At 44.4% G+C, this 12,344-nt stretch overlaps 1 protein-coding gene across 5 annotated transcripts in view; it reads left to right on the forward strand.

The window, feature by feature from the left end:
- ARMC9 (armadillo repeat containing 9) overlaps nt 1–12,344 on the forward strand; it is a 178,011-nt gene that overhangs the window by 36,314 nt on the left and 129,353 nt on the right. For all 5 annotated transcript variants that reach the window (XM_030803148.1, XM_030803149.1, XM_030803152.1 and 2 more), the window contains exons 8-9: nt 880–1,037; nt 5,888–5,986. In XM_030803148.1, coding sequence (XP_030659008.1) covers nt 880–1,037; nt 5,888–5,986 — 257 coding nt within the window. The remainder of the gene's footprint in view (nt 1–879; nt 1,038–5,887; nt 5,987–12,344) is intronic.

Raw genomic sequence — 12,344 nt, forward strand, 5'->3', positions numbered from 1 at the left:
AATCCTACAGCCTTCTAAGCTACTTGCTGTAAGGCCTGGTGGGAGTGGTTTTATGCCTTATCAAACTGGCAGAATGATGGAATCGCTTCTCCTTCTGGATTCTTGTTTTTCCTAGCATGAGTCAAGCAGCCCAAAGTTTTATTTAAAATAAAGAAGTGTCCTGCAGATATGAATCGTCCCCCAGACAACTTCATAATACAAAACAGAGACACAGATTTGATTCAGGCATTTTATGAGCTCAGTATAGAATAAAACATTCTTTTCTTTCTTTTTGAGACAGTCTCGCTCTGTTGCCCAGTTGCCCAGGCTGGAGGACAGTGATGCGATCTTGGCTCACTGCAACTGCTGCCTCCCAGGTTCAAGCGATTCTTGTGCCTCAGCCTCCTGAGTAGCTGGGATTATAGGCAAGCACCACCATGCCTGGCAAATTTTTGTATTTTTTTAGTAGAGATGGGATTTCGCCATGTTGCCCAGGCTGGTCTCCAACTCCTGGCCTCAAGTGATCTGCCCGCCTCGGCCTCCCAAAGTGTTGGGATTACAGGCATGAGCCACCACCAGCCCTAGACATGTTTATTTTCTTAGACCTAGAAGAACTAAAAGAAATTGCATGAGGTTCAGTCAAGGGAATAGATTTTCTTAGGAAACCCAGTGAGGATTGAGTTGAACTTCCCGAAAAGGAAATTTTAAGTCAGTGGTTACAAAGCACTATGTAAATAAATGTGGCATAAAATGGAAGTAAGTGTGAAACACAAATAGTGTCAAATTTATTGTTACAACAAAACATTCTGACAATAAGTATGGTAGTTCTTTGAGAATAATACAATTATTTTTCATATTGTGGATTTTTATTGATGTTGTTTGTTTTAACTGTCTTCCTAGAAATGTTGCAGCAGCTCCACCAGCAGCTGGTTGAAGCTGAACGTAGGTCAATGACATACCTCAAACGATACAATAAGATCCAGGCTGACTACCACAATCTCATTGGAGTCACAGCAGAGCTGGTGGATTCTCTAGAGGCCACAGTCAGCGGCAAGATGGTAAAGAAGATCCCCAGTTGTGTGTATGTCTGTTTGGCAATGAAGAAGGCTTATGGGCATGGACTATGTTGATATGGCAGATGGAGCCTGCCTCTCTCCATTCCAAGCCAGTGGCGCCTGCTGCTCTATTTCCAAAAGCCAACATGCATGAAGGAGATAAAGCTGATATTTTTTACTGTTTTTATCAAGCTGCTTGCAGTGTTTTATCCATTTTTCTTAACATACTATCTGCCATGTCTTTATTTCTCTACTTTATTCTTTTTTTTTTTTTTTTGAGACGGAGTTTTGCTCTTGTTGCCCGGGTTGGAGTGCAATGGCGTGATCTTGGCTCACTGCAACCTCCGCCTCCCAGGTTCAAGTGATTCTCCTGCCTCAGCCTCCCAAGTAGCTGGGATTACAGGCATGTGCCACCACACCCAGCTAATTTTGTATTTTTAATAGAGCCATGTTGGTCAGGCTGCTCTCAAACTCCTGACCTCAGGTGATCCGCCAGCCTTGGCCTCCCAAAGTGCTGGTATTACAAGTGTGAGCCACTGTGCCTGGCCCTTTTTAAAAAATATATTTTTCAAAAAATTGAGACAGGGTCTTGCTTTGTTGCCCAGGTTGATTTTGAACACCTGGGCTCAAGTGAGCCTCCCACCTTGGCCTCCCAAAGTCCTGGGGATTACAGGTGTGAGCCATCGCACCCAGCCTCTACCTTATTAATATTAGCAAAGGATAAATTGTCTGGCAACAGAAAAATATGTGCTAGCAAAAAAATGAGGGGGACGTGCCCTGCTGTCATATAGGAAAGCCACTGATTTTCTAATATTGGTTTTGTATCCAGCTACCTTTCTGAATCCCATTAATCTTGGGTTTTTTGATTGATTCTTCTGTATTCTAGATTGACAGTCATGTTATCATCAAATAATATTTGTGTTTTGCTTTTAAAATTTATCTTAACCTTTTTTTCTTAGTACATTGGCTATAGCCTATGGGATATTGTTGAATAATGTCATCATGGGCATCTTTATCTCATTCCTGACTTTTTATAAAGTACAATAAAATCTATTTGTGGACATACAGATATTTTAAAAATTGAAGTAACTGTAGATTCACACTGCAGTTATAAAAAATAATTCAGGCCAGGCACAGTGGCTCACACCTGTAATCCCAGCACTTTGGAAGGCTGAGGCGGGAGGATCACTTGAGGCCAGAAGTTTGAAACTACTCTGGGCAATATGGTGAGACCTCTGTCACTAAAAATATTATACAATTAAAAATAAAATTAGCCAGGCATGGTGTCTCACACCTGTAATGTCAGCACTTTGGAAGTCTCAGGTGGGCAGATCAGCTGAGGTCAGGAGTTCAAGACCAGAGCCCTGGCCAACATGGCGAAACCCCGTCTCTACTAAAAATACAAAAATTTGCCAGGTGTAGTGGAGCACATCTGTAATCCCAGCTACTCAGGAGGCTGAGGCGGGAGGATCTCTTGAACCTGGCTGCAGAGGTTGCAGTGAGCCAAGATTGCACTCCAGCGTGGGCAACAGCGTGAAACTGTGTCTCAAATAAATAAATTTAATTTAATTTAAAAAAAGATGGGTCAGAGGAGGAAAGCTGGACTCTTTTTTTTTTTTTTTTTGAGACGGAGTCTCGCTCTGTCGCCCAGGCTGGAGTGCAGTGGCGTAATCTTGGCTCACTGCAAGCTCCGCCTCCCGGGTTCACGCCATTCTCCTGCTTCAGCCTCTCCGAGTAGCTGGGATTACAGGCGCCCGCCACCACGCCCGGCCAATTTTTTGTGTTTTTAGTAGAGACGGGGTTTCACCGTGGTCTCAATCTCCTGACCTCGTGATCCGCCCACCTCGGCCTCCCAAAGTGCTGGGATTACAAGCGTGAGCCACTGCGCCCGGCCGAAAGCTGGACTCCTTACTAGCCTTCCTAATGTAAAAGAACCGCGTTGTCTCGGTAAAAGATTGAAACAATTCAGAGAAGCGTGTAGTAAGGAGCAAAAGCTCCTTCACCACAATGCTGTAGATTCATTTCCTTATTGATGTTCAAGACTGACATTGTCTTGTGTATTATTTTAGAACATTTCTCTGCATATGCATGTGTGTGTGTGTGTGTACACATGCATACAGCATTTGTGTGTGTGTGTGTATGTGTGTGTGTGTGTACACACATGCATACAGCATTTGTACCCTTAGTTGGGATCATATGATTCATTACTCTTCTGAACCTTGCTATTTCTCTTTCGATATATCTTGGAGATCTTTCCATATGACCAGATCTACCTCATTCGTTTTAATTCATATACACAATTGCATTATAAGGGTGAATCATTATCAGATCTCTGGTGATGAACATTTAGACTTTTTTTTTTTGTTTGCTATAACAAAAAATGTTGCAGTGAACATCCTTGTGTATACTGTACATCTTGATAAAATTCTAAAAGTGGAATTGCTAGGGCAAAGGTATGGGCATGAGCATTTTGATAGAGGTTGCCAAATTATTTGTCCTAAAATGTCAACAATGTCTACTCCCCCAGTAGTGTATGAGAGTACCTATTTCTCCACACATGGCAACACCAAATAGGATTAAACTTTGAAATCTTTGTCAGTTTGGTAAGTAAAACTTGGCATTCTGCATATTTTAATTTGGATTTCTTTAATTATGTATGAGGCTGAGTATATTTTCATGTATTATTCTTGGCTATGTATATATATTCTGTTTTGTTTTGTTTGTTTGTTTTGGTCAGCCATCCATTTTCTTTCCTCGTTCTCCTGTTTTAAGCAAGAAAGTGACATGATCAGATTGGCTTGTTAGAGAAATGGTTCTGCTAGCAGTTTCAGAAGTTAAAGGAGGAAACAGTTTCAGAACTGAGGGTTTGATCCAAAGTCTCAAAAGCCACAGAAAACTCCAGAAGAAGAGACCTGAAAAGTATCCAGTGTTTTTGACACTTAGAAGTTCACTGGTTGTGAGCTTTGCCACATGAGTTTCCATGGAGGAACACAGGTGGAAAGTTGGTCACATTGTATTGAAAGTTGAAGGTGGGTTGAGACAGTAAACGCAAGCGGTTCTTTCTAGGACCTTGGCTGTAAAGAGAAGCTGTTGAGAGGGTGATTGATAGATAAGGATCTAGGGTGAAAAGAAGAAGAAAATCTAGGGTAGAAGACGGGGAAGGTATGTTTTTAATATGAAATATATGTGAACATGTTTCTAGTTGTAGGGAAGGAATAAGTATAGAAAGAAAGGTTAAAAATACAAGATGAAAAAGGTATGTTTTTTGTTCGTTTGTTTGAGACAGGGTCTCACTCTGTTGTCTAGCTGGAGTGCAGTGGTGCAATCTCAGCTCACTGCAGCCTTGACCTCCCAGGCTCAAGCCATCCTTTCACCTCAGCCTTCTGAGTAGCTGGGACTACAGGTGTGTGCCACCATGCCTGGCTAATTTTTATTTTACTTTTATTAAAGATGGTATTTCACTATGTTACCCAGGCAAGTCTCAAACTCCTGAGCTCAAGTGATCTGCCTGCCTCAGCCTCCCAAAGTGCTGGGATTACAGGCATGAGCTACTATGCCAGGCCTGAAAAAGGAATGTTTAAATTTTGATACTATAGAAATTTGCTGTAGGAATTCAGAAGGAATGGACTCAGGATAATATAGGAGGTCTGGCCCTGGGATGGGGTTCCTTTTTCTCTGAGTCACTTCACATGTAGCTATGTAACAAAGGATGACAGACCTCTGCCGCAGGATGGACAGAGTCTTTTATGTGGCTGAAGCAGACCAGAAGTTTCTAGCAGATAGGCAGGAGGCCTAGGAGGAGAGAAAAGGGCCCAGCCCTTTCCAGCTCCCCAGGGGTGGAGTAGCCCTGCTTCCCACGCAGTCCAGGGGATGGCCTTCCTCCCATGCAAGTGGATGAGCAAGGGGTGGGAGAGCAGCCGCTTCTACTGCCATGTGGAAGTTCCCCCAGGTGGAATCATGAAGCTGTGGAAGAGGAGGCTCTTTTTCAATTATCATGCCTAGAAAAAAGTGTGGAAGGATGTACACTTTTTAATAGTCGTTATCCGCAGGGATTGGTTTGTGGGGAAAGGGTGGGATTCAGGAGAGGTTGTGGTACTTGTACATTGAAATGAGCATACATTATTTTTCTAAAAAGAAAATAGATGAAAAAAATTCCAAGATGACCACTTTCGATGTTGTATGTCAATCCTGAATTCTCGTAGCTGGTGAGAGAGGTACAAGAGATGCTAAAGGAGAATGCAGGATCCAGCAGCGTTGATGGCGACAGCAGCTCAGCCGCACGTTGTCGAGCACTGGATAGTTGATTAAAAGCGTTTCCATCACTCATTCAGCAAGCACTGGCCAAGCCACCTGTCATGTGCTAGGCATATCGGTGACCTCATTTACCTGCTCACTGTGGCAGTTACAGTAAAGGTGTGGAAAGCGAGAGGCAGAGCTGTTGGTCTTCTCGAGTCCAGGACTTAAGCCCTGATCTTCAGATTTGAAGCTTGGCTCTCTTTCCCCCACATTATGGTTGTCCAGTGACTTTGTTACATGAATTTACGAAAATGGTTTAGGATCTGTTTATTCTACATGACAGTGGAGATAGCTGAAGTGGAGTCAGATAATTTGCAGTCTGATGTCTCATGAGCACACCTGCAGTGTGTTAGCACCTTGTTCTGTCAGGGCCGGTGCTTTCACTCCTCCCAAGAGCTCTGATGTTAAAGCAAATGATTATTTTTCTGGCTTATATACCTCATCATCATGCCTTACAAAAAGCTGTTGAGAGACCACTCTAATAATTGCCAGCGTGCCTCAGGTGTCCCTCAGTGAGTTTCATGCCATCACCAGATGTCTTTGTGTCCTCCTTGCAGATTACCCCTGAGTACCTCCAGAACGTCTGTGTCCGCCTGTTCAGTAACCAGATGCGGCAGAGCCTGGCGCATAGTGTGGACTTCACGAGGCCTGGGACGGTGAGGCTCCGCGCTCAGGGCAGGGTGCCCGTGGTCTATCCCCCCAAATTTAAAAAGAATGTAACTTTAAAAATAGCATGAAAAAATAACATGCAAGAGGCTGCATCTAAGCTGGCCTTTGAAGTCTAGAAACTCCTAGAAGGAAAATAAATCTGTTTTTGAGGCCGGGCGCGGTGGCTCACGCTTGTAATCCCAGCACTTTGGGAGGCCGAGGCGGGCGGATCACGAGGTCAGGAGATCGAGACCACGGTGAAACCCCATCTCTACTAAAAATACAAAAAAAAAAAAATTAGCCGGGCGTGGTGGCGGGCGCCTGTAGTCCCAGCTACTCAGAGAGGTTGAGGCAGGAGAATGGCATGAACCGGGGAGGCGGAGCTTGCAGTGAGCCGAGATTGCGCCACTGCACTCCAGCCTGGGCGACAGAGCGAGATTCCGTCTCAAAAAAAAAAAAAAAAATCTGTTTTTGAAAAGGGTACAGCTGAAAGCTGGCCTCCTAGGGGAGAGAGGCGTGTTCTGCCTACCAGTTGCAGCCATTCAGTGGGGGCTCCCAGGGTTGGGGATCAGTAGGAGTGGATGGAAACTTTATTCTCCTTTTTTAAAAGCACTGCCATAGTGGAAGTTGTGTGGTCTAAAGCAGGGGCACTTTTTTTTTTCCCTAACTTTTTACTTAGAATAATTGCAAAATTGCAAAAGTAGCACAAAGGACACTGGTATATGCTTTACCCAGAGTCACCAGCTGTTAGCATTGGCCTCTTCCTTTTTTGTGTCTCTACACACACGTGAACATGCACACATACGCACAAAATCTGTTTTCTGAACTATTTGAGGGTAAATTATATATATTATGACTCTTTACTCCTAAATACTTCAGTGTGTATTTCTTAAGGTTAGGAATATTCTCTCATATAACTATACAGTTACCAACTTCAGTAAATTTAACATTGATACAGCCTTCTTATCTACCGTCCATTTTCTGATTTTGGGAGTTGAGTCAATGTCCTTCATTGCATTTCTCGTCCTCTGGTCATCTAGGGTCAATTGTCACATTGAGTTGGCACAGCTCTTAGCCTCTTCTAATCTCAAACATTTCCTCAGCCTTTCTTTGAGTTACATGACATTAACATATTAGAAGAATATAATTTTCCCTCTTTAAAAAAAAATAGAACATTTTGCTGGGCACAATGGCTCACACCTATAATCCCAGCACTTTGGGAGGCCAAGAGTGGGGGTGGATCACCTGATGTCAGGAGTTTGAGACCAGCCTGGCCAACATGGTGAAACCCCATCTCTACTAAAAATACAAAAATTAGCCAGGCATGGTGGCGGGCACCTGTAGTCCCAGCTACTCAGGAGGCTGAGGCAGGAGAATCGCTTGAACACGGGAGGCAGAGGTTGCAGTGAGCCGAGATCGTGCCATTGCACTACAGCCTGGGGGACAACAGCAAGACTTCGTCTCAAAAAAAAAAAAAAAAAAAAAATAGAACATTTCTCCTTTTGTGTTTGATATTTCCTTATAATTAGATTCAGGTTATGCATCCCTGAATCACCTAGGCCAAATATGACATCGGTGATCGTGTGTCCTCCTTAGACTAGCACACCTGAAGGCCCATGGTTTTGAGGCAGGCGTTCTTAACCAGGGGAGACACCATTGTCTCTCGAAGTCTTCAAAGTACAGGAACCCACGGGCCAGGAGCTCACACCAACCTGCTGCCCCGTTCGCAGGCTGGGTGGGTGAAGCCCTATGAAGCCAGCTGTGTAGATTTGGAATGAGGCTCCTGTGTGATCCTGAGGCACCCCTGTGGGTCAGAGCCACAGCTTTTAAGTAAGGGTTTGCACATTAATGTAATATTAGAGTCTTAATAAACAGAAGCCTTTTTTTTAGTGTTTAAAAGAAAATGTATACCCTACCTAATTCTCAAGTAGATTTGAAGAAGTTTATTATAATATGAGAAAACATAAATATGAGAAACAAGAAGGTAGAAAATAAAAATAAGTAAAGAAATTGTGGTTAAGGGAAAATAAGGGTGGGAAAAATAAAAGTAGGCAAGGGCTAAGGCTGGTACAAAAAATGCATGCTGTGAGTTGCCTCTCCAGAGAGGTAGGCTGCAGACTGGGCTCTGAGCTTTCTAGCAGTCTGTGCAAAAAGGGAAACATGAGCAGTTACATGATTCCCAGTGCTTATAAAGCAGGAGAGGGCAGTTACATAACTTTTATTATGTAATATTTCCTGCATTCAAAACAACATATGTGCTGCATATGCAGGCTAGGAACCATGACAATAAAACAAACACTCACAAGTCCGCCACATGTGGCCTGAAATAGACCATTTCAGTGCTGCTAAAGTTTTCTACCCTTCAGGCTTCTTCCAAGTAGGTGTATTACTTACATAATTTAAAAACAAATTTAAGTGCTTTTTTTTTTTTTTAAACCGGATGGTCAGACAACGGCTTCACACAGTTATTCCTGGTGCTAAGACCCAGGGATAGTCTCTTGGGTCAGCAGTTTCTATGGACCTTCATAGAAAGCACATAGTCATGTGCCGAAGAGCAGGCGGCCTTGACCACTTCCTCTCAGCCTAACAGAAATATCTCAGAACGGCTGGCTCTGTCAGCTGTTCCACACACGTGGACAGACAAATGGTAGAAGCGGAGTCTTTGGGACAGTGGCCACAGTGATTTTAGTGTGCCAAAATCTTAGAGAATCAGCCATTTTTAAAAGGTCGGTAAAGTCACCATTGGATATGCAAGTCTTAGAAAAGTAACTTCCTCATGAGCCCCTCAGAAGAAGGACTTGAAGCCACATCCCCGAGAATATGGCTGACCCTCTGTCCACTGTCCAGTTAACATTTGGACAGTTAGGAAGCAGAGTGTGCTTACCGAAAACTGTGGCTTTCTCATAGCAATTAGCATGGCAGGATCTGTGTCTACTAGGAGCACTCCTTTCTTCCTCCTTCCCATTTATTTGTTAATTCATCAAAGACTTAGTGTTTTCTAGGTTGAGTTTATAAAATCCCATTATATCTTATATATACAAGCCATCCTTATATTCCCATCTTCTATAGGAGGAGTGACGTACCCAGTTTATTTAAAACTGATGTTGGTCGGGCACAGTGGTGCACACCTGTAATCCCAACACTGGGAGTCCAAGGCGGGCAGATTGCTTGAGCCTAGGAGTTTGAGGCCAGTCTGGGCAACATGGTGAAAACCCATCTCCACAAAAAAATACAAAAATTAGGCCAGGCGCGGTGGCTTACGCCTGTAATCCCAGCACTTTGGGAGGCCGAGGCGGGCAGATGACAAGGTCAGGAGATCGACACCATCCTGGCTAACATGGTGAAACCCCGTCTCTACTAAAAATACAAAAAAATTAGTTGGGCATGGTTGTGTGCGCCTATAGTCCCCAGCTACTTGGGAGGCTGAGGCAGGAGAATGGCATGAACCCGGGAGGTGGAGCTTGCATTGAGCTGAGATCGTGCCACTGCACTCCAGCCTGGGCGACAGAGCAAGACACCGTCTCAAAAAAAAAAAAAAAATTAGCTGGGCTTGGTGGTGCGTGGCTGTAGCCCCAGCTACTCAGGAGATGAAGTGGGAGGATCACTTGAGCCCGGGAGGTTGAGGCTACAGCAAGAGATCGCACCACTGCACTCCAGCCTGGGTGACAGAATGAGAGCCTGTCTCAAAAGAAAGAAAAAACTGATGACATGTTATTAAGCACGGTTTAAAAGGGAGCAGGGGTACAACACAGCCGGTTATCCCACGAGAAGTTATCAGTGCCATCTGTCAGGGGACAGTCCTACCACCCCTGACTATAATGTTAGCAGCAAAATACAGACTTTGTCTAACCACTGGAAACCAGGGGAGGGAGGATGAGTTATGTTTAGCTTAGTGATAACCATTCTTCTTCTACTGAATCATTGGCTTAGGAACACGCAATAAAAGCTGCAAAAGCCTTTTACTGTTTCTAGCCGATTTCTCTAACAAGATGATAAAAAGCGGATGGGGGGTCATTGTCAAAGTATAAAAGAGTATTGTTGTTGACTAGGCATGCATATATAAACTTGATTTACGATATCTGTCTCGAGTTCAGATTTACAATGTGTGAAGAAGGAAGTTAAGAAACAGTTTAGATGCAATGTCCAGTGACTGGACTGATAGGATTTAGGATTTGGAAGGAGAAGATTGCTTGCTTTTTTGCTGATTTTTTAAAGGGATAAATTCTGCTCTAGGGCCCAACAGAAGGCCCTCAGTTTCAAGATAAATACGTGGCACAGATCAGCCTCCTTCATAGAGCGGTCTTGGGTCAGCTCGCTGTCAGGTGCTCTGTTGAGCTTGAGTGTTACTGCTAATTACATACTGTAAAGGAGCTTGGCTGGGCCCTTTCACAAAACCGTTGATGTCTATAAAATTTGGTACACTTGATACTGGTTTTTGTATCTGGCAGTTAACAAGAATCTGGGCTTCTACCAACTTACTCACTGTTAAAAATTCAAAAGGGCCCATTAAATCGAGCCCTTCTTTCCCCCTGAGTTCTGAACTGATTGGAAAATAGGACAAAAGAGTAAAGGAAAAAGGAGCTGAAAATATCACTGTTGGTATTGACAAAGCTTATATTGGAGAATGTGGATCCTTTTTTTTTTTTTTTTTTTGAGACAGGGTCTCGCTCTGTTACCCAGGCTGGAGTGCACTGGCACGATCAGGGGCCACTGCTGCCTTGACCTCCTGGGCTCAAGTGGTCCTCCCACCTCAGCTTCCTGAGTAGCTGGGACTATAGGCCTGCACCACCATGCCCAGCTAATTTTTATTTTTTATTTTTGTAGAGATGAGGTCTCACTATGTTGCCCAGGCTGGTCTCAAACTCCTGGGCTCAAGCAGTCCTCCTACTTTGGCCTCCCAAAATGCTGGGATTACAGGTGTGAGCCACCACACCTGGCTGAGAATGTGGATTTTGTTTGTAGGCAGATGGGGTCCTACTCTTGTGCCTGGGAATTACAGAAGCATTCTTGCACAGTCCTGGACAGCTCTGGCCAAGCCTAGCCTGCTGCCATTGCTGTGGCCACCATGAGGATGGCACGGAGGAGCGGACTTGACACGTCTTCTCTGGTAGGCTCTGTCCAAAGCAGAAGAGGACAGGCAGGGTAGTGATGCCCAGGTCTGCCCCCAGCCTCACAAGTCCTGTTAGTCACCACCTCTCTGGAGAGGAAGGCTCCCACTGACAGAGCACCTCACAGTAGAAACACCACAAGAGGAAAGAAGTGTGGTTCTGCCCTCACCTAGTTCACACCCAGGTTAGCTGTATTCAGAAGGCTGCCCATGTTATCGAAGCTGGCACAGGTATCTAGGCACTCCCAGAGGGTTTATAATGACGGGATTCATTTCTTTGAGGCGAGAGCTGTCCCGGGTGGCCTTTTTACTTTGACTCCACGTATTGCTGCTCCAACCCATTTGTCTCTCTGTAGTCCTTACCTTATCAGAGCCTGTGGCTTGCTGGGATATGAGAGAAATCAGATTTTATATTATCATCAACTTAGTTATAAGAAATAAGGGAGAAAGTTATCCCTCAGGGCACAAGAGGCTGAGTTTTTTGTTTTCTAAGATTACGCAAGTCACACAGGTGTGTTTGTTTGCAGGGAACGCAGTGCTAGGCTGTTCCTGGATGATAGTCTGCTGTCAGGGTTTCACCCGTGGCAGAGCAGCTCCCTGGCTGTGATCTATTGAAAGTCAGCCCTGGGCACAAGGGGTTAGCGTTACGCAAATGTGTTAGCTAGAAAGTGTACCATTTTATCTGTAAATGAAGGAAAACCCATCCCCTCCCTTCACTCAGCGCGTCCTGCCCTCCCGTGGGAACCTGTTGCCTGCGTTTCATATGCATCCTTCTAGAGCCTTTAAGTATATATCATTAATACTTATGTGTATATTTTCTTTATCTTTTAGAGTTCTAATTGGAGAACAGCATTCCTCTATGAGATATTTAGGTGGCTTTTCTGTTTTTTGCTGTTTCTAATGGTGTAGTACACATTTTGCCTGCCAAGAGCAGTTGAAAGTGCCTTCATCAGTCTTTCTCTTCTTCACCCCCTGTTCCCCCTGGGCAAATGTGAATGCAGAGACGCTGGAGAAAAGATGTGCCATGAGAGGGGGCCATTCCACCCACACCAAGCCTCTGCCCTAAGGGCAGGAGTGGGTAGAAGGCAGGCTGACCAGGAGACAGAACCTGGTGCCAACTCCTAAGGTAGAAATTCGAGCTCCCTGCCCCCTGGATGAGTCCCAAGTCTGACCTAGTGGCACCTCTGGGTTTGTGGATTCCTTGGATGGGGAGGTTTCCATTTAAATGCATCCTTGTTTACAAAGATGGCCCATTTGAG

The sequence above is a fragment of the Nomascus leucogenys genome, chromosome 22a (assembly GCF_006542625.1).
Source record: "Nomascus leucogenys isolate Asia chromosome 22a, Asia_NLE_v1, whole genome shotgun sequence".
NCBI lineage: Eukaryota > Metazoa > Chordata > Mammalia > Primates > Hylobatidae > Nomascus > Nomascus leucogenys.